Source organism: Branchiostoma lanceolatum, chromosome 2 (genome assembly GCF_035083965.1).
Source record: "Branchiostoma lanceolatum isolate klBraLanc5 chromosome 2, klBraLanc5.hap2, whole genome shotgun sequence".
Taxonomy (NCBI): domain Eukaryota; kingdom Metazoa; phylum Chordata; class Leptocardii; order Amphioxiformes; family Branchiostomatidae; genus Branchiostoma; species Branchiostoma lanceolatum.
Window position 1 is genome coordinate 23,582,019 of NC_089723.1, and position 23,547 is coordinate 23,605,565.

Consider the following 23,547-nt stretch of genomic DNA (forward strand, 5'->3'; position numbering starts at 1 on the left):
TCATCATTACCTAGCATGCCATTGTGTGAATTCATCGAAAGGAATGGAGTGATAAAGAAACACCTTGTATATGGCAAAATGAGATTGTCTGCACTAAATCATCAAATGAAGGTGGACATTGTCTAATAAGGAGTTAGACAACTGCCTGTCAACATCGAAACTACTGTATTAGCTTCATAATGGACAGGAGTCCTTTATAGACACAACAACAAAACTGCAAACCTGTACAAAATTTATCGCACGCCCTCACTTTGTTTATTATCTTTGGTATTTTTCAACATCATCACAACAAAGATGCCAGAAAAGGTGTAAAAATGCAGAAGCTGCAACAGGTGCAGCTGAAATAAATCCACCCTTTCTTTTTTATTAGTTCAGGTGACTGCATGTTAGGTAATAAGATGAGAGGGCCACTTGGTTATTGTCTTTCCAAAAAAGAAAAGTCTATCTGCTTGGCAAGTATTACAAAACAAGGATACCAGGTGTGAAAATGTTGAATCAGCAACAGGTGCACCTGGAATAAAGACAACATTTCTTTTGATTAATTCAGGTGATGTTAGGTAACGAATGAGGATTTCTTACAACCAAGTAGAAAATGTACTGTATTATTTTCTTTTGAAATAAACAAAGAAGAAATGTTTTCCCGGCAAAGCAAAAGACAGCAGGTGTGAAAATGTAGAAGCTGCAACAGGTGCACCTGAAATATGAACACCTGTCGGTGACACGAACTGACCAATCAGCGTCCCTACCTGCGATCACGTGGTTGTAACCATCGCCGCCATCTTGGTTGTTGTGTTCGTCTCTGGGTCCGGATGACTTTTCATTGGCATTGTTTCAACGGCTGGTCGGTCGGTTTACATGTACCAACGGCTGCTTAAACAAAAGCAATTGGCCTGAACATCTCAAGGAATAACTTAAGTGTAAAAAACATCACGCCGAAGGTAAGAATAATCGTCTATACACCTATCACCGAATTATTTTGGGGTAAACGTTATTTTTACGTGGGGTGGGGGCGCTAAGCTTTAAATCGTTATTGTGTAAACATTGGAAAGTTTACGTCATCAGACACCGGATTTTTATGTTGTGTTTGCTTATTTGAATAGGTGATAAATCTCACGTTGCTGGCAATGATAGCTATATCTCAAATTTATGTACATATCATGCCATGATGGATTTATGAAACTTGCATGATGATTTTGAATAAATGTACGTTCTAGATTTTAACGTTGTAGGAAGAAACCTAAAATATCTAATGGTGGTGTCCAACTAAGTAATCGAGATAGCACACGCTGATCAACAGGCTTCAACAGAAACCGTTGTCAAAAGTGTATTTTATGATTTACTATTCATGAACTCAGGAAGGCTAATTTGTATCCCCCCCCCCCAGCACATTCCTCACAAATCGTGGGAAATTATGTAAATCAGTTAACGGTACCAAATTTCATTTTGTTTCTAAAATACTATGCTATATTTCATGGTGGATGTACCACAGGCTTTGATGATTAATTTATATTGAATAATTGGGCCTCATTAGTAAGTAAATCTTACAGATCTATGACATCTCCGCATACTCGGACTACATGCTCAGATGACACCCATAAAATTGACATACTGTCGCCTTGTTCAGAATGCCTTGTAAATTATGTATCCCATTCAGATAGGTTTGCCATCCAGCCAGTATTGGTTTGATTTACACATGCAGTATGCAATATTGTATCTAATAATAATGATATAATGCTGTCATCTGGATCAAATTCCGTAGATCCGTGGGCCAGAGTCTGATCCTAAGGTCTTCCCAGTATGTTTGTAAACGTAAGAATTGCATTCGCCATTTTGGATGGTGACGTAAAGCTGACCGTCAGACCCATGTATAAGATTCAGGCACTACTAGTGTATACCTAAAGTCTCAAGAGTCAAAACTAGGTACTCTCACCTCTCAAATAAACGTACCGGTACGTTTATTTATTTTCGCCAATAGTTCCACCCTGTACTTTCTTATTCTAGACGGTACGTTTGTTATTTTTTGAAAAATTGAGGCTTTGCAAACCAGGAATCCCTCTAAAATCGTAAGTTAAGGTTTTTCTGCCCATATTTCCCCGGTATTTTTGCTCGTAATTCGCTATTTTTCGGCCTACCGGCGTTGATTTTCTCGCCGCTTTGACGGCCTTGTGAAAAGTATCCTGGCGGCACTCGTAACATATCGGTCGATATCGCTATGACGCTACAAAGTAAACCGGAAAATAAGACGCGACATTGACATTTTAAAATACAATTTTCATATAAATAACTTTGATAGTCTCTGTTTACATCGTAAACCAAAGCACGCTGATTAAAAAACGTGTGGAGTAGGGTGCTCGCCTACACAGGGAATAATAATTTCCTGACCACTATATCCGTAGTATCGGCAGCGCGGCGGAAGAATTATTTGTTCGCAGAAGACATGTAACACGTTAAAACAACAATCATAACTTAACTTCCCTTTGTCATATGTGTTTTGAGGCAACAAAATCTCTAAAACGGCAGAAATATGTCCGATATGATTCGGTAAACAACAGCGCGAAATCGCGAAACATGGCCGCCACTCTCAGGCATGGCGACAGTAAAACTAGCAGCATATTGCGTAGTGCGGATACCGATCTTTAAAATGATACCGTAAACGCATGGAAATATTATATTTTTTGGGCAACGATAGACACACAGCGCCATATTTATTTTCAGAGGGTTCATTTTTTTAAATAATCGTAAGATTTTCCCAATTTTGGCGGTTCATCGCGGGTTTCTAGTGTCAACACGTAATGGGTAACTTCTTAGTATGTGCGGTCTGTGACGTTGAGCTACTTTTACAGTCGATCTCTGTTCAATATTGTGGGATTTACCGCGGGAACTCGAAATCCGAGCGTCTCACTTTGTTTTCGACGCTATGGAGCAAAAGTTTATAGGCATATTTCTTCTGTGGAAGGACTGTGTTCATATTTGTGTTTTTTTTGTGGTTGATGTCTTTAGAAAATATGATCAGGTACATTTAACTTTTAAAAGTACTCTGATGATTTTTGTCATATGTCACTGATTGTCAGTCATAATAAAATGATATAACAATTTTCTTTGATCGCTTGCTTCAAGTTCCAAGTAGAAAAAGCATGTATCATGTACATTTTCACTTGCCAGTGAATTTGAAAGCACCGTGGCCCCCGGTTAGGGGTCATAGCGGGGAATCTATGCCCAATTTTTCAATTATATTTTACGAAGAGGCGAGGAAGATCATCATGATTTGAACAAGCTATGGACAGTTATTCTGTTCAAATTATTATATCTATATACTTAATAGGTATGGCATAATTGACTAAATATAAGTTACCTACCTGCTTATTATCTTATTTCCCTCTGACAGTGACAGTTGTACATGTATGGACACAGTTTACCTAGCCTCGACTGTCGATTTTTGAAATTTTCCGGGGGGTACTTTTATTCCAGGGGGTACTTATATTACATTTTGAAAATTTGTCCGGGGGGTACTTCTATTCCAGGGGGTACTTCTATTTGAGAGGTGAGAGTAACGAAAATCGCCATGCTTCATTCTCAGTCTGAGGTTAGACATCCCGGTATGACAAATAGATAATACAAAATAAATCAACTGGCTAAATTTCGAATTTCTAAAGAGTCAGCCATTTCTGATATAGCCCCCTATTCTGATATAGCCCCATATGGTTCATCAGTGACTAGAAAGTTTTATCCAGTTGCTTGATCTATTTTGTATTTAATGCAATGATAGATGTAGCTCCTCATTGTATCTTCAAGAGACCTTTTGAGAAAATTTCATAGATTGAGATTGACAGGGCTAAAACATAGTTTTCGTTAAAAAAAAAGATGTGATTGAATCAGAATTTTCAGAGCCAGGGGTGGAAAAAGGGGCATGTGCAAACCATATCTGATCACTGGGAGTGGGAGATTTGATAACCTAATTATCTTGGCTTCATTAGTTTGAGCACATTCATCATTCCCATATCCAGCCAGGAATGTCAATGATGCATTGATAGACTGTGTCAAGATAAGCTGCTTTAGACCATGCAGAACATGTGGTTAATCCAGCCATTAGGTGCCAGTGAGCCCTAACATGTTACTGATCTGATATCAACAGGCCTTATTATCAAAGTACAAGTGATGGACGACTATATATCCTAAAATCACTTTTTGATCCGGAATATGTCAGTCAGAATTTTCAAAGGGCACCTTGCACATTGTGTGGAAGGTACCCTTTGAATCAATCTGACCAATCAGGCTACTCCAAAAGTGATTTTGTTGATTGGCAGATCAGGTGATTCATCAGTTTGGTCCAGACTCAATAGGACTGAGATCAAAATCAGATGTACTAATGGGAATAGCAATTTTGCCCGTAATATGGAGATAAATTGTACTATGATTTTTTGGATAACATGAGCAATATGTAAGTTTTCCCAGCACAAACTGTTATTTTGCAAACAGATATAACAAAGATCATTTAACCGGGTTACAGTCATTATGCATCATGCTTCACCTCAAATGAGGATGCCTTGAAACGAAAAACAGTTGTTATATGACAAAAAAGGTGCCTAGAATTCCCAAAGAGCACTCGGATATTTCTCGACTGATCAATATGTCGATCAGCAATTTTTTTTAGTGGGTTCTGGACCATCTTTTTAGATTTCTAATACAGTACATCTGAAATTTGTTATTTCCAGCATTTACTAACGTCAAGAAATTCTCAAAGGGATGACAGTTCAATTTAGAAATTGTTTTGATCAGTTTTAGTTCACTGGAGAAGAAAATTTGCTTCACAGATTTACATTTAACAGATCATTTGATATTATTATATCATCCATTGGTCATGCGTCAACGCTTACCTAAAATGCAGCTTAGATGTTGGAAAATTCCAGAAGTCACATGACATTGATTGCCTGGCCTACCACACGTCGCTGGGGCAAATGGTACTTTCTAGAAGCTGCATAGATTCACACCAGAGATATACCTGTGGTTGTAGAGGCTTCACATTCTGTACTGTTTCTCTGGACCTGTTACAATTTAGGAGTGAAATCATGTGAGTTGTAGTACTTGTATTTAAATGTGTCTGTCCAAATTCTTGCATTTTTGTCATTTTTGATAATTGTAGCCGAGACATCACTTGGATGTGTTTCTAACTTAATCTATCTCTGCTACTGCTACTGCTACTTGTTGTGTTCATTAACTTGTCTGTGTTCATTGATTTCATTTGAGCTTAACTGCTTTGAGATCTGTTTCACTTTTCCCCAGGTCCAGGTTCAGATGTGCTTGTTTAAGACCTTGAAATGTGCCCAGACAGGTATTACTATATGGTGTCGTAGTATGATTTAACCAACACTCGAGCTCACTATCTGAGTTTTACTTAGGGTAATAGTATACTATAACCCTAGTATATATATTCTAGTTCTTAATTCTGTGAGAATGAAAGTTTGAATTCTAAAGCAAATTGAAAATGACAATTCGTGAAATCCTATAGCTCATTATTCTACTAGTAGTGAATTTGATGATATGTAACAAAGAAATGTGGAATCAAAGGTCAATCAATCTGTTTATATGTTTGCACCTTGGGTATGTATCGCTGTTTATGCTTCTCGGCTTTGTTGAAGTCCATTAAAAGTTGAGTAAGCCATGACCGTCTATGTGTCACGTCGCGCTATGTGGTCATTGTAGATTTGTGTTGACCCCTTACTCATTCATGAGATGGAAGCAAACACGATACCCTGAGCACCCAAATGACTAATCTTCTTTTTCGGAACATTTGATGTTTGAAAACCACTCAGTGCGGTAAAAGCTTTTAGAAGGAGGTCAACTTTGCTGTAGTTGTTTCAATAATGCAGAACCAGATGTTTTAACAGCAGGTCCTGAAGCATACTGGGAAATCTGGGATCATAGGAAGGTTTTAGGTTACACAAAGGGATGTTATGAGACTGGTGCGCTTGGTAACGCTTGGGGTAGGAACTAGGAAGTAGGGTTACATGATGTTTTGTCTGGTTCTACCACTCTGTGTTGTAGGTTCAACTTCATTCTCACAAAGAGCAAAGTGTTACATGTGATATACAAAATGTATACTGTACTGCATTAGATCAAGTCTCAAGTGTGTACACTTTTGAGTATGTTTCAAATGTTAAGGTGCCATAATTGATTATGATAATTGTATTCCAAAAACAACTATTAACTGATGTTGTAAAACTTATCCCTTGCTGCAGGTTCACATTTGCACCATGTAGGATGGACACCTGTTAAGGACACCTGTTAACACCTGAGGCAAGTGTAGCACCTGGAATGGAAGTCCGCTGTGGAGGCCTGCTCTTCACCTCCAAATTTGACTCAGGTAGGAATTGCAATATTCTACAGAAGCATTTTTGACCTTGGAAAGCTAAAACTCAATGTGATCAAAACATAATGCTGATTAATGGGAATGCCTATTAGCAACTTGCTGACAGGTGTTTTGATAATGTTTATTGTATTCTGCTAATGTGCGGGTGATTTAATTTTCACGGTTTTCCAGGTGACCCCTCAATTACAAATTCAGAACACTGAATATTCGTTTCCAAAGCATTATATTATTATATAATGTTCAGTAACTATAATATAGAATTATTTTAACCGCAACTTAAAATGTCCTTTCCCCTTCTACTGCAAAATGAGTAAGCCACCCAGGAAGTAAAAAAATTGAATTTACAATAGATGTTGCCAACATTTCTGTCCATGCCAGGAAACCTTGCCCGTGTGGAGCGATGCTGTCGTGACGACTCTGATGAAGGCGGGGGCCCAGGGGGCAGCCCACTCACACCTGACTTTGAGTTCAACGTGTGGACCAAGCCCGACGCTGCAGGAACACCCCATGAAAATGGCAACAGGTAAGAATGAAACAACAATGGAAGAAAGTTTCTATTGGAAATTTGATAAACCACATATAGCTGTTTAACACCCTCTTTCCACTAGAGTCTGCGACCAAGGAGGCCAAAGATTTGACAGACCACTCAACAAACTTCATAGATAAAGAACTTTTAAATCATACTTTTACATCTTGTGTCATACTCTGATTATGATTTTGACAGTCACACAAATCCAATTTTGGTCGCAGTACGGCGGGTTGCTCACTGTGTTTGCCATCTAGCTTGAAAGGCTGGGCATTATATTAAAGGCAAAATTTGACTGATAAGACCATCCCATGGTGTCTCCCTCCTCCCATATAGGTCATGGTTCCATTTTGGGGTCAGAGGTTACCCGCCGGGAAAGTTGCTCAAGATCAACATCATGAACATGAACAAGCAGGGGAAGCTGTACAGTCAGGGGATGACCCCCCTCTACAAAACCATCCCACATCAACCCAAGTGGCAGAGGATAAGGGACAAACCCACCTACGAGGTAAGGGATATTCCTTCTTCTTCTCATAATGTCAGAGGACTAACGACTCTGGTAACCACTAAGGTCCTTTTCCCTCAAGCCATGCCTTTAAGTATCAGACTTTTCAACCTAGGATTGATGTGTTTAAAAATTCGTATTTTCCTAGAACGATCGTAGAGTGGAACTCGTTACAACCAAGTACAGTGGAATCATCCTCATTAGATAGCTTTAAACAATGCATGCAGTTAGATATGCGAAGGTTAGACGTGACAGGTCGTTCGGTGTAATATAACCAGCTGCTGTCGCGCCGCGTGCCTGCGAAGCTGGTGTGTTACGCCGAATGGCGGTTATACCGGCTATATAGATACAGATAGATACAGATACAGATGTTAATATTTTCGGATGTCCAATAACATTTTCGGTCTTGTAAGAACGCCCATTTTCAGCTTTGTTGAAATTCTTCTGCTCTCTCCTCGAAGGTGTTGAGGCTCTTCCTCTTTCTCCTCGGTTGACCCCCTTTTCTTGCAGCCTTTCTATCGACCAGGTAGTTTGATTTGTGCCACGACTTTCCCCACTCCACCCGGGTGTAAAATGGGTACTGTAAATGCAGAAATGTTCACGGTGGTTTTATGTTTGCAGTTTTGACGGTAAGCTTTTTGCAGCGAACTTAAAACTACCGCAAAATGTGTTACCCTCCTACCCCTACACGAACTTAAAACCACAGCACTCTATAACCTCCCTACCTCAAAATTAAAACCATACGAACTTAAATGATTAATTTTACAGTACCTTATTTCAGTTGGGGATGTAAAAGGCAGTAAAAGGAGAGGGATGGGGTCTACCATTGAAAACTGTGCCCTAGACACGGTGAATTTCCTAATGTCTCTATTGTGCTCATTTTCAGACGGATAATGGCAATTTCATCCTGTCCTTTACGCACCGGTTTGCTGAGACACGAGGAGGAACCACATACTTCACGTTCTGCTACCCTTGGTCTTACACCGAGTGCCAAGAAAGACTGACTCAGCTCGATGAAAAGTTCTCAGCCTGCAAAGACCTGGATCCCAAAAGGTTGATACAATAAGTTTAAAATTAAATTTTTATTGCTAACTAGGGTTGAAATATTGCAATAAAAGGAATAGTATTTCCTTCCATTTTTGAACTGCAGAAATTTCTTAAAATGCATACAATTCTGTAATGTGAACTATTCTTGTCCCAGTACCCCAGACTGTCTGTACTACAAACGCGAGCTGGTCACCCTCTCCATAGACAAGAACCGCATCGATCTCATCACCATCACGTCCTGCCACGGCATGCTGGACGAACGGGAGCCGCGGCTGGAAAAACTCTTCCCGGAGAAGGATGAACCACGCCCACACAAGTTCAAGGGCAAGAGGGTAAACAACAGGCTTTATCTTACTGAGCTAGAAAAGATTATTGTCAAATGTAGATTTGACTTTGCAGAAAAAACTTGATTATGGTACAAAGTACTGAGTAGCATTGAATAAAAGTAATATCAATTCTATGCTATCTGAAGCATGTTATTTGAAGGAAAAACAAAATTTTTGGATGTTCCAAAATCATCATTAATGAGATATTAGAAATTCACAATAAAGACCCAATTGTTAAGACATGTATTTCCAAAAGTTACATTTGTATGATTTAGGGTTTCATTTTATTTTGTTTTATTTGAATTCGTCACAATGTGAAAGGAAAGGCAAAACACCTTTACAAAATGCATTGCTCATGTTGTATAGCTGAAATGCAGCCAAAGCACGGGATGAAGTGTCTGCTTATGATGTGTATCTGAATTGATGTTTTTTTAAATTCTGAAGAGCCTGTATTTTCTATGACCGTGCAGGTGTTTTTCCTGAGTAGCCGGGTGCACCCAGGGGAAACTCCCGCCAGTTTCGTCTTTAACGGTTTCCTGGACTTCATCCTCCGGGAAGAAGACCCAAGGGCACGACAGCTGCGCAAGCAGTACGTCTTCAAACTCATCCCCCTGCTCAACCCAGACGGGGTGGCTCGAGGACACTACAGGTGTGATTCACACCATCACTGTATACCCCATTCCACTAGCGGCTGCGACTGTTAACTTAACAGTTAAGCGACCAAACATATGACAGTTAGCTCAGCAAATTCCATAGATAATGAATGGCCCTTTTTATGTTTTGTAAATGTTTTGTTGTCATGGAAGTCATCATGAGTGGAATAAAATCAAATGATAATGAAGGAGTTTCTAGTACCATTTTATGAAGAATGTTTCATGCATGATGTCCTTTAAACGCACATTTGAGATATTTGCAGTCACAACAGTTGCTTTGGAATGAAGGACAATGCATGTTATGCTTTGTTTGACAATGCAAGATTGCGCTAGTGCCACGTGAAAATAAGGGGGGATATGAGAATGAAAAAACCCACCCACCCATCCATCCAATTGTTTGACATTGTAATTTTTAACATCATACAGGACTGACCAGCGTGGGGTGAATCTAAACCGGATGTACCTCACCCCCGACCCTGTGTTACACCCTTCTGTGTTTGCTGCTAAGTCCATTCTCATCTACCACCATGTCCACAACCGTGTCGTCCAGCCCACAAACTCACCCAGGCACGAAAACTCTAGAATTCAGCCAAGTCCCTCCCAAGCCAAAGATAACAGTGCCAATGAGCGAAGGACTCAAAATGGGACGACTGAAACCAGCACCAGTGATAAAGAGAATCTTGATGAAAATAGACCAACTGTAGGAGAGTCTGAAGAAATCAGTCCACAGACTTCCGGTGAAAATCTGTGTGACCAGACTCGCAAGATGAGTATAGCCGACCAAGAGTCTCAATGTAGTAGTCCCGAACACGATGTGAAAGATGGGTCCATACAGCAAAGTTCCTCGGACAGTAGCATGTGGACCAGCGACAGTTCGGCCAGTATTAGTGTTACGGAAAAGGACGTGGAGTTTTACCGCTCTATCCCGCACAACGAGAGCGGAGTCGCGTTCTATGTGGACCTGCACGGTCATGCGTCAAAGCGAGGCTGCTTCATATACGGGAACCACTTTGACAACGACATGGAGGCTGTGGAATGTATGCTGTTTCCCAAGTTGATCTCACTCAACAGCGCACATTTTGACTTTCCAGGTCAGTGGTTCAAACAACATGTATACATAGATCAGGTAACGCCATTAAGTATAGCAGAATTCTGCAACTTTTTATCTCCAGATTTAGCCTTGTTTTGTTTTGCATAATGGTTAACAGACTTTTGGGCAGACCAGACTGCAAGGTTTGATCCACTTACATGGGGATGGCAGTTCTTTTCAATAAGTGCAATGGGATCTTTGACATGCGGGAGATGTGGCTTTCCTCAAACACGGGACCTCCAGCATGTTCATCGTTAAAGCAAGTCAGCTTTGTTGTAATTCATTTATGGTAAAGTACCCTGTTAAAATTTGCACAGGGCTGACATCTGTCTACTGTTTATATTTGCAGGGTGCAATTTCACAGAGAAGAATATGTACACCAAAGACAAGAGAGATGGCATGTCCAAGGAGGGAAGTGGCAGAGTGGCCATGTACAAAACAATAGGCATCATACATAGGTACATGTATGCACGGAGTGTTAAGTGTGTAGCAAGTTCTGATGATTCAATAGTTATCTATTGTAACATTACTTACTTGTTTGAACATAGCAGTTTGTTCTTTTGATACAATGTACCTGTATTGAATGTGCAGGAACAGTGTGTTTGATCATTGTCCTTTGTGCAAACATTATTTCAACCAGCACAAAACATCATGCTTTCTAGGTAACAAACACAAACACCTACAAATTTTTATTTTTTTCTTACTTACCAAAAGCACTATTTACTTTCTTTTAACAGCTATACACTGGAGTGTAACTATAACATGGGCCGAATGACCAACTGTATCGCTGCGGCGACCATGGACAACGGCCGTGCCACACCTCCCCCCATGGCTGGCTTCCCTCCTAAATACACGCCTGAACACTTTGAAGAGGTAAGATTACACGATTGTGCCATGTGATGCTGTCCCCGGTGCTGAAACTGAAGCTGCCATAGTGTGGTGGTGCTTTATGAGATTTCGTGAATCAGTCTTGTTTAACATGAAAACGGAGGTATTTTTTACAGTCTACGCATTTTTTTGCTTGTCTTGGTGTGTGTCTGCAGTTATTCAAATTTTGTAGAGTGACAGGATGTGAGGTGGAAGATGGTGTAACCGGAGAAAGTTGGGAAAGATGGAACGGTTGGTTTGGCTTGGGTCCAAAGTTTCATAGGCAGGGCAATGTACTATATGCAGACTTACATGTAGCAGGATATTTACAATGATTAATGAAACAGAAATTCACAAAAATTCCATATATTTCACAGGTATGAGATCTTTGTTTACTACTAGATAGATACAAACAAATTTGTAGAATTTCAAGTGAAATGTTGAATCTAAAAAGATGTACAAATGTAATGTGATGTATCTAAAAGTCAAAGTTATTAAGATTATTTAAATGTACAATAGTACATGGTTGTAAATTATCATAGGTCAGGTTGAATGTGTTGTCTGTATTTGATTTTACCCAGGTGGGAAGAGCCATGGCCATAGCAGCCCTGGATATCACCGACACAAACCCCTGGTCGCGTATTGCTCACTCTGAGCACACCTGTGTCTACAACCTCCGCCAATGGATGCACCGCTACGTACGCAGTCTACGCGGGGCTCCCCCCATGCCGCGTAGGATGGCCCGTGTCACCTCGAAAACATCGAGGTTAGCCTCCAAACTCCGTACCCTCTGGTCTCTACTCCGGAGCCTCTCCTTTTTTCCTGCTTTCTCTCATAGCTTTCTGCGACAAAGGCAGTAGGGCTGCAGGTAGTGTCCCCACTAACTCTTACTGTCTGTACCATCCATGCATACAACTAACATGTTTGGTGTGATGACTCAACAGCATGTTCCAAAGCTATAAGTCATTGTGGTAAATACCATGATATACTTATCAATCATGTAATGTTTTTGCATGTTCTATCTGACAGTGTTATAGATTTTGTATCACAGTTTTATGGTGCAGAAAGTAATGCCATGCATGATGATCATGTCTTAATATCTCCTATTTATCTATTTCATATCAAGCAAGTTTTGCCAAAAGTGTTTCACTGAAAATTTATGATACAGATTACTGGACAACTAAAGCACCTCTAAGTCAACTAATTGTTTTTCTTTGTACTATGTCAGTTTGGTTAAAACATTTTAGTGAATCATATAGAACATCTAAGTATAGAGTAACCGTTATGTCGCGTAATAACTATTTCTGATTTAGAATATCTTTCCCATGGTGCCAGACTACACGGAAAACTCTGAATTGTTTACTTACTGGTATATATGTGGTAAAATTGGGACAACATTTACATGTACTATAATTTTGTTCCTTCCTTGTTTGTTTGTTTGTTAGTATGATTGCCTCAGCAACTGGACACCCCCCCTCCACCAGCCTGACCCGTCAGCTGTCCAACAGTGACAGCAGTAGTGTCGGAGGCAGCCCCGTCCGCGTCCCCAACCAGGCTACGGCACGGAACCAGGCCCTGAACACGGGCAGGAACCCTCCCCAACCCCCCATCAGGAGGAACCCCCCGGGGGTCAGCAAACCCCTCGCTCCTGTTAAAGGTGGGTGTACAACATTGAACATGACATTTAGAGAATCAAGCAATAAGAGCATTGTTTAGTGCCACGTATCTAAACATAACATCGGGTACAGAGGTTTAGGAACAAGACTGGAGCTGTACATACATGTACCTGCACAATTTGACAAAGTAACCTGTAGTCTTAAATGATGACAGAATATATGAATAACATGAATATTTCAGCAGAGAACCCAGGCTTTTGAAAGGATCCCAAATCAAAAATGGTGCTGATTTCATTATAGAATTTTTATATTTGTGGTGTTAGTAACAAAATAAGTCAACAAGTTACATACCTATTGAGTGCAAGTCTATTCAGGTATAGTACGGGAACATTGATGATCCAGTATTTTGGACCTGTATCTGAATGATTTTCTCTGTACTGGGTACTAGTACACAGCACTACTGCACATGTATAATGATTCAGTTTCTTATGTTTTATATCCATCCCTGTAGTTATAAGGTATATTAGTTGTATTCTTTTCCTTGGTTGAGATAAAATATTCTAGTAGACCATTTTTCTTCTTTTTGTTCTTTGTCATATTTGGTTTCCCCCTGTTTCATGTAGTCTCTCCCCACCCACCTGTTAAGTGCCTCCCCATGAAGCCTGTTACCATGTACAGCCAGCCATCCGGCATGTGTGTCAATATACTGACAGACCAGCTCCCAGTGGTCAGGCTACGATGTACAGTATATCTTATCTTTACCTCTCATGTTGCATGCAGTCAGCGGTGGTGGCTTGTATAGCCCAAATTCATTACAGATACAGAAGCTTTATTGACACAACAAAAAGTACAGGGATTTTTTTGTGGTCCATAACAAACTACAAAAAAGGTCTTAAAATTCTACTTACTAAACAACGTCTACTAGGATAACATATTAAGTGAATGTCTAATCTTTCTACAATAAGATGGGACTAATCATAGGGTTTTAGTATCTTTTCTAATAACAGAGCAATCTTTACGTATTTTCCTATTTTTGCATTGTAAGAGTTGAAGATATATTCAAATCTGCTTGTGGTATCAAGTCTCTTGAAATCTGTTGAAAGAAATAAGGGTAACATATTATGTGCTATAGGACAATCATCATGCCAAGCATTTTATGATATGAAATTCCTTTTCAATTCACTTTGGACAAAATTGGCAAACCATTTGGTTGAATTGTTGTGGCGAAATGGCATTCTTTCATTGAGGCAGGCTCAGTTCAGATCTGCAATTCCAACTCTCTTGGAATAGATCCCTTTCGAAGCTCTGGCCAGTGCCATTACAAAAACATGATTTGGTTGTCAGTGGTTGGAGGGTTGGCCAGTAATTGTAATAGTCCCCAATAAGAATTAGAAGGTAGCTATAGACCTATTGCAATTACCGCCCGACCCTTGCTTTTGCCCAACTCATGCATGTTCCTGCTGTGAGAGCAGATTTTGCAATGGTTCAGAAAGGGGTCTACACATGTATATGATGTGGGCAGTGCCATTCCTAAGTTTTGGATAGTACATTTAGGACAACTGACTGTGTTGAAGCAAACAGGATAGAATGTAAGCATGCTTTGGGGCTCTTTCCAAACTGTTTTCTTTCCTGATGCATGAACTAAATCTTGTAGGTTAACACTAGAATGCCATTGGGTGCTAACATAGCTTTTCCCTTTTCTTCAGACACCAAGACGGAACGCCTCCGACGCCAACGCACAATGGCCATCGCGGGAAATATCCAGAGCTCTACCTCCACGACAGCGACAAGCGTTAGCCCGACCTCACGTTCGCCAACCCACCCCGTCACCCTCACCCTTACAACCTCCCCCACCGTGCCAACCACGAACATACTCTCCACCCCTGTCACCTCCACAACACATCATGTGCACATAGGGAAGGCTGCCAACGCTGTCACACATTATATCCACATCGGAAGCAGTAGTGCGGGTCATAACACAAGTGCGCCTCAGCAGACCACAGTTGCCCTTGATCCTGCTACGATGTCGAACGTGTACAAAATATCAGCGGGCGGTTTCTCCCCAAGGGGGGCGACTCCACAGTATGTGACGACAATGACGTCATCAATACTGCCCATCAGTGTAGTAAACCCATCGGTAATGTATGGACCCATGCAGCTGACAAGTATATCAAAAGGTACTATGCAAGGCTCTGTTCGAAGACGGGAAAGCTGCAACAGTGCGGAGAGAAGGAAGCTCGGACAGCTGAAGTATTCCCACTCCTTGGACAGCTCCTTGATGGATGAGCAGCTTCTCCATCTCAGCCAGGTCAGTGTCAGGCCCCTACTTTTAAATTAGGGTTAACCTCCAAGGTTTGTCTGAGACGTGTGTTCAATGTGTTTGTGATTCTCAACAATCATTATAACCATGATAGTATTGTTTCAGTTTTCTTAATCGTCAGTATTTGTTTCATTCTGTTTTTTTCTGTCCAAAGTTTACTGTCTGGTATGTGTTTTGTTTAGATGCATCTTTCATGCTGTCCATGGAAGTTTGAGTTTCAGCTGATTGATAATTGATTAATAAGTCTTTTGCACAATCACAAACATTCTTAAGAATCATTCATATACATTGTATGAACTAATCATGACTTTTAGTTTTAGTGAGTGCTGATTACTGTGTGAAGACTTTGATTTACCCTTAGCTAGTTGTGTAATGTGTTTGTGTGTGTCTCCCACACGCACTCCCCACCCCACAGTCTTCCCCTCAATCCACACAAACTAGTCCCACCTCCGTACTGGGGACCACAACGGCCATGGTGGCACCCCCTCTCACGTCAGCCAACCGTACCGCCAGCCGTGCAGACTCCAGAATCACCCTCAACATGCCCACTGCGGTACCAATCACTCTCCAATCAATCATAACATGCCTGGCTCGTCCTGATTGGTGGATTTTTTGTTTTGCAATGATTACATTAACTTACTTACCTGTACTCTGAGTTAAAAGGAATGATTTCACTTCTTTGAAATCAAAAAAATTTATTGTAAAATATTTTAAACTATAGCAGAATATTACGTGGCAAAGTAGAATTCCCTGTCTTTAGTTTGTATTCTATCTGACTATGAAAATCTGACAATCTTTGCATTGTCATCCACCAATCAGGAACAAGTTTGCACAGAGATTGGAAAATGGATGTCAACAAAATTTGACTGCAGCCTGCTGAAAAAAGTTACCTTTTGGTCTGATTTGTGTGAAACTAGAATTTAATAAAAAGGAGAGTTTCCTTGACTTTGACTCAAATCACAATCTACCAGATGTAGCAGCTCAAGTATTATTTTTGTTTTATTTCTGAATCACTTATATACGTAGACAGTAGGACTTTCAAAGTCTTGTTGACATCTGTGCACTGTTTGTTGATTTTTGCTGTGCCTTCCACAACACATGCATGTGATTACTTCTGCTTTGTCTGTGACTCTGCCATGCTTTTCCCTGTACTGTAACTTCCAGCATCAGTGTTTTATCAAATAAACTACCATTTCATTTGTCACATGTACATGTATGTGTAACCATACCCAATCTACACTACATATTACTTATTGCTGTATTTGCACATTCCTGTACAATTGACTTGTAGTCCCGTAAGCTATTGCCTTTCTTCGATGATAGTAATTACTGCATTTAGGTTCATCCCTCTCCGGGACAAGATCATTCATCAATTCAAAAATCTTGATGCAATTTTACCATTTTTCTGTCTCAGTGTCTCAAACCTTTTTTCTTCTTCTTACTCTTACAGACCCCTTCCTTCCAGCCAGCTGAGAACAGGTCCCAAACAGAACAACCTGTCAACAAACCGCCTCTTCCCTCCCAACAGGACCAACAGGCACAGGGGTAGGTTCACTACAGAACTGCACTTTTTGCATCACTGCATGATTTACAAACATGGCAGTGTCATATTTGGCAGATTCCAAAGTCAAGGCATAGCCAGCAAGTTGCTGTGTAGAAATTGTTATTCTTTTTCATTAAGGATAATTATGATTAGTGTTGCCTATCGATAAAATCTTCTGGGTTTCCTGAGTCAACTCCAAGTTGAAGAAAAACGTGTGACTGTATGAATCAGGTCACATAATGACAGCATTTTTCAAAAAGTTTTCTTAGCAGTTTGTACAGGTTGTGATGGGATGTGATGTGTGGATTGGACATGCTGCTAATTAGATTGCTGGCTGTGAACCTGTTCACTTTTATCATAACTGACGATTCTGCCCTATCTTAGTAATTCATCATTCAAGAGACAGGCAGGTCGGCCGGTCCGGAGCGGTAAGAACCGCAGTACTTCCCACAGTCCGTCCGGGAACAAGGGGCGCAGGAACGCCAGCGGCTCCGACAGTGACATGGAGAGGAAGAGACCGAAACGGAGGGGCAAACTTCTCCGGCGGAAAGCACGAGGTAAGGGTAGCTGCATTTCCATATGTTTACAACAATATATCAAAAATTGCCCGACTTGCTGCCTACCCCTGCGTCAGGGAACCCTGTAGCAGTATAATCTAAGACTGAATACTACTACTGTGTACTACTTACTGTGTAAGAAACATGCCAGCATTAAACTTTGTGAAACAGTACTTCCTATGTACAAAGTATCAAGGCTTAGTGTGAAATCCAGTTCTTACCCTTATGTGGAGGAGTTCATTCAACAGGATTTTTAGAAAGTGTTTGTCAAGAGCCCCATGCAGGGACATATTTCTAAGTCCTCCGCATTAATGTACGAACTGGATGTCACACTTGAAACTTTGTATATACCTCAGGCAGCTTCACAAAATTTAATGCTAGCATATGCTACATGATAGCTACTACAGGTATAGTCAAAAAGTGTATTGAAAAATGCCCTGAGATGCAAATATGAATTTTTTAGTGCTTGTCTATTAATGCTCTTAAACTTTATTGTTTTGACTCCGTGGGTCATTTGTTGCTCTAGTTTTTTTCTTAAATGACCTGGCCTAGTATTGGAAAACTTGCTATCAAAATATTTGAATAAACTTAACATAGTTATGATATACACAATGAAGTGTCACATTAAACTTAATCCCTTTTACCTTCCCTCGGATTGCTCTCCCTAAAAGAGAACTCCCTACCCTACCCACTTGTGCATGAAATTTATGTCAGTGGCAGAGGTGCATGTAAGTTCATTCTGACTCCCTTTGCTCATGCTTCTTCACTCTGTTCTATGTAAAATTAGGGGTGGATAGTGACTCTCTCACTGTGCATATAATCGGCATACCATACCGTTTACCCAAGAAGCAGCATGCTGAGTCACCTGTACATGGCAGGTATACCTGTATCTGTGTGTGCCTCTCACCACACTGCAAGCTGTGAAATAACGACAACCTCAACACTTTTTTTCCACACCATTTTCAAAATATCATAAACACAACACAAACCACAACCAAAAATGCATTTTTTAACCATGAAATCTCCATTCATTAGTTGTTGTTTTTTTCATTTTGTTAATTCTTATCCTTATTTATGGAGCGGTCACATTTGTTGTAGGTCGTCATACCATTTTGATGTCACAGAATTTTCAAGCAAGTCGTGACAGAACCAACTGCGGACAAGGACCTAAGACAGCCTTTTACCTAGCAACACAGTTGAATATTGCAGGACTTATGCACGACTATCTGACTAAGTATCATATGGCGATCCCACAATATATGTGACTGGGCCCTTTGTAACTTCAATGGATTTATTTTTACATTGAAGTAGTACATGATTGTCTGATGATTCCCTTCATGATGTTTCCATTAAAACTGGACATTGTGACATGTCTTCAGGCAAGAAAATGTCAGATGTCCCGGTGCAGGAAGATCAGGAGTCCATACCAGTAGAGGGTACAGCCATCCAGCTAGATGGCAATAAGGGTAAACATCTAAGTGTGTGCTGTGGGGTGGTCACTAAAAGAACTGTATACATACTGCAGTTTAATTTTTGATTTTTTTCTTTGTGATTTTCTAACAAATTCTTGTTTTACAGTGATGTAAACAGCATTTAAGTTTTATATGATACAATGTACTTGTAAAAACCAGTTGTGGCATATTATTGGTGACAGTCTGGTGATAACTTTTTGCAGTGTTGTAGCACTAATAATGCATGAAACGAGTGCATATTAAGTTGATAACACACACAAGACAGCGATTTCTGAGCGACCATGCAGCAACCAAAATTGCAGTCTGAGGTGGTCACTTTTATAGGTTTGATTGTATTACATGTACTTAAGTCAGGTAAAGGTACAACTTTAACCACTGTTGCAATAGCGTTAACATGACTAGGTCACCTGAGAAGGTAAAAGACTGATATCAGCTACTGCTGTCTGGGTTGTCTTGTATTGCCTGCTGCAATTTGAATAAAATAAAAAGACTGAAAGGATAAAGGTTGATGATTTTGTGAATGAGCTCGTGTTTCAACATCCTCTTGCAGGGAAGGGCATGTCTGATGCACCAGTGCAGGTGGACCCAGCTTCCATTCCAATAGAGGGCGCTGCTGTACACCTGCTGCCACAGCAGGAAAAGCTATCACCACGGTAACATAAAACTGCTGCTAACATTCACATGATTTTCAATTGTTTACGTTCACCTGTGCCCTAAAGAGATTTTCTTTGAAATATTTCAAAGCTCCACAAACGACACAAATGTAGCAAACCAAATGCATGTTGTTAGACCAACATTTGTACCTGATTGTTGAATAGGGGAATTACAGTACAATCATTGTAAAGTACATCTAACACTTTTGAGGCACCTGTGCTGTACTAACAGCTTCGTGCATGTATTGAACCAAATGCTGATGAGGTGTTGGCCCCTTTGTGTTCCAATTGCATTAATATTACTACAGTAACAATAATTTTACTATCTCACATGATAGTACCTTTTAACTGGTGCTTGTCTTCCTGCATGTACTTTTGCACATTTTCCATGCTGTATTTGCACCATTGCATGTTCACCAGAGGTCCGGTTGATGGAGGGGACAGTGCCGTTGGTGGTGGGAGGGCAGGCAGAGATCAGGTGGGAAATAATCATTGGACAACTGTCGGAAAAAGACTAGTCTGCCTTCTGTTAAGAAGTGGAGTTGTTATATGAAGTCAATAACAGGATGGAGCTAGTACATGTTGTGGAATTATGTGTAGTCTGTGATGGCAAAATGTTATGGGACAAGATTCAGCATAGCTAGAGACAGTTTAAGTTATTTATTTCTACTGGCAGTTTTCAATGATTCCTGGGGGTAGAACCCCAACATAGAATAATGTAAGAATCTAACATTTCAACAAATGATCACATTGAGAATGAAGATAAATAAACCTTTATAATTAGGAAGAAATTGTTAATAATTGATACCGGTTATGCAAATAAATCAAGATAGAGCAGTATAGCTGAAAATGTATACTATGTTCGTACAGACATCAAATCATAATAACAGAAAGTCAAACAGTCAACAGAAAGTCTATATAATGTCAACTGTAACTCATTTTTGACTCTTTGAAGTGACAATAGATGACATGATTTAGTTGACAACTCATGCAAGTACCATGATAGTAATTGTAACATGATTCAAATAAAGTGAATTAATCTAAAGCAGACATGCAGGACATTTATACAGAAAAGTTGAAAGTATCGATTTGCTCGGGGTTGAACAGCTGTTGCAAGACTTTGAAAGATCTGTTCTTGATTTCAGAATGTTGTATCGTGCGAGGTTGTCGACCTTAACTCCATCAAAGGTCCGTCCCGAGGGAAGGGGAATACCTACTGGATCGACTTCTAAAGTCCGGTCAGAGGTGGAGGCCCCCCTAACCTTGGATGATGCTTCAGTGTTTGAGAGATCAGATCTTCAGAGGGAGGTTTCCAGTCTGATGGAACAGCATCCAGCACCTGTTAGTCCTCATGGAGAGGAATGACTTTACATGTTACAGTAGTGCGGTAGTGTAAATTCAATCACTTTTGCGGTGGTTTTCTTATAGGAGGGAAAATGAGGTTTTTGCACACAGCATGTTTTAAATTTGGGGTTGAAACTGTTCTGTAGTAGCTGTGAATATGTCTGTTGTGTATTTATACACAAGGGAGACATAGTCACGATGTCATTAATTTGTGCTTAAGAGGTCACTGCAAAAACTGTCAAAACAATTGCAAAAGTTTCAAGATTTACAGTAAGTGGTTTAACAGATCACAAAGAGCCTACAAGTACTTTTTGATACGGACCTCTCCAAAGGAGGGTGTCAGCTGCATGGATTGCCATCTGATGTCATTCTTTGCTCCCTGAACAACTCGTGTGATGTTTGCCGTAGACCAAAATACCCAACAAAAGCCTGTGTTTGGGACTTACACATAAACCAACCAAAAGGTTCACTTCTATAGTACCTTCTCAAATGGCTCTAATGGCTGAGAAATTGGCATATTTATCCTGACTTGTCAGGATCTTTTTATCATTTAACTATGGTTTTAAAGCCATTTTGTAGGTAGCTATTAGCCTAAAGATTTTGTTCAAAGTTTTGTTCAAATGTTATTATGTGATTTCAATTGACATTCCCAGAATGTTTTTACAATAGGTACTTACATGTATGTAATGTGAGAAAAGTCAACTGTAATTGTGGCATTTTGGCCTTGCTGTTTTAAGTGCTTAATGTAAGGAAGGCAGATTAACTTTCACTTGTTCAATAACTTCTCAATAAGTAGTAATATATAAAAGTATGTGAATATTGAGTACAAAGTCCATGAAGGAAGATGTAAAAAAAAATTGTTGTGCCTTTGTCAAGTGTACATGATTGTTACTGTTTTGTGTGATGTGAGTGTAAGATGTTGCTCTGCTGTGATATTTACATGTACCCTGTATCCTTGTACCCTGGTCCTAACCTCACATGAACATGTGACTAAATGAAGGTGTTTAATATTCAATGACAGTTTCAAGAAAGTGTTAAATTTGAGGTAGATTTTTCTTGATTGTCAACTACTTTGCTAAAAATGATAAGTTTGCAACAATCAATTTCCTTTCTATATTTGTTTTGGGGTTCTTTCTTCACTTATACTCAGATCCCCAATAAAATTGAATGAGGAATTTCTAGCATACAATGTATGGGTATAATGGATCAATTGTCCCTTTATGCTATCAATCATATCAAAACTGCGTGCTAAGGCAAGTCCAATGTTATTGCCTGTACTAAGTGAAGAAATGTGAGCACAATTACGTAAAGTTTTGTTGTCTTTTGATGTCCAGTTATTAAATGATGTAATTTTTCCATCAATGTCAGATGACATCTTATTCAGTTACTGTAGAAACTATCTTTTTCTTCCTATAGGCAGCTATGTTAAACAAGATGTATTTTTTTAAGGTAGAGACAATGTAGTATACTTTTGTGTCAAACTGCATTTTAATTTGCTCCTATCCATTATATAAATCATTTTAGTGCATTTGAGAGGCAAATACTCAGAATGTTCAAGGTACTGTTATGGAAACATGCTTGTAACATTACATGTTACTGTGAATCATTTGGGGATGGCTTATTCTTGTAATACAATGTAACAGTGCCAATTGTTTTTGTGAATTCCCCTCCCTTCAGACCTTCAAACATGTCATTTGCATATGGAGACTGTCTGAAAACTTCCAAAAGGTGCACATGCAACTCTATGATGCTTTTCCATTTCACACAAGTTGACAAAGAATGTTTGGTGTAACAAAGATATTTTGTACTTAAAGAAATTATTTAACGCTTTTACGTTAGGTATTGTTTATCTATGCATTACTGTTAAGAATACTTCTCAACATTTATACTTTGTACATGTGTATTAGACTGACAAGTTGGCTACTGGTGGATAGTTACAACAGTACAAAATCAATATATGGTTGATCCATATGTCAAAGCATAACAGCGTGTTAGAGAGTCTATAAATTTGGATACAGTGTTACTGTAACAACGTTCTGTGGCAAATTTCTGGAAAAGACCAACTACTATGTAGGAGTTAATGATACAGTGGTTGCAGTTGATGTTAAGTATTTAATATGTTTTGAAGTGGACAAAAACTGAATATATTATCTTCCAAGAAACACTGCCTTTTTGTGGATGTGTGTGTTTTGAATAACCGATAGACTGCCTCGGGGTGTAAGACACCAGTTTTGTACATTATACGTACCAGCTGCTGTATTAAAGACAGGACAATTTTCGGCTGTTTCTACAAGAAACCACACTAAATCGTATAAACTATAATAAAGGGACCATCGTAAGACCTCGGGGTCATACATAGATGTATACGTAGTTGTAGTCACACGTCATCGATCGAGCGTGAGGTTATCGCACCCAGCATGGTACTCTGGTGTTCTTTGCTGAACTCACGCTTTCGTTGCCTCCCAGCACAATGCTATGCGTACCACTTAGGGGGATTTTAATAGGAAAGTTCATCGTACATGGACATGATAATGGAAGGTGCTCGCTTGTCAATTGGACCATTTTGAAATCAGCCTACGCTTTAATACTAGCAATTTATGGATTACGCTTTACGTTGCATAAAGGTAACGTTTACGTAGAAAGTTTTACGACAGGAAAGGA

General features: G+C 39.7%; 1 protein-coding gene across 7 annotated transcripts; it reads left to right on the forward strand.

The window, feature by feature from the left end:
• The first annotated feature begins 750 nt into the window (after nt 1-750).
• Nucleotides 751-23,048, forward strand: LOC136428035 (cytosolic carboxypeptidase-like protein 5). 7 transcript variants are annotated; one of them, XM_066417278.1, is made up of 21 exons: nt 751-938; nt 6,237-6,361; nt 6,746-6,890; nt 7,230-7,401; nt 8,285-8,451; nt 8,600-8,777; nt 9,242-9,420; nt 9,851-10,515; nt 10,864-10,972; nt 11,252-11,387; nt 11,963-12,147; nt 12,827-13,038; nt 13,621-13,737; nt 14,704-15,305; nt 15,733-15,870; nt 16,768-16,862; nt 17,245-17,417; nt 18,797-18,883; nt 19,440-19,542; nt 19,963-20,020; nt 20,688-20,894. In XM_066417278.1, exons 2-21 carry the CDS (start codon nt 6,313-6,315, stop codon nt 20,772-20,774), a joined length of 3,657 nt encoding a protein of 1,218 aa, XP_066273375.1. In that variant the 5' UTR covers nt 751-938; nt 6,237-6,312; the 3' UTR covers nt 20,775-20,894. The 7 variants fall into 7 exon arrangements, with proteins under 7 accessions (XP_066273375.1, XP_066273373.1, XP_066273378.1 ...); XM_066417276.1 differs by lacking the exon at nt 19,963-20,020 and having other exon boundaries at nt 20,688-23,048; XM_066417282.1 differs by lacking the exon at nt 18,797-18,883 and having other exon boundaries at nt 752-938.
• The last annotated feature ends 499 nt before the right edge of the window (nt 23,049-23,547 follow it).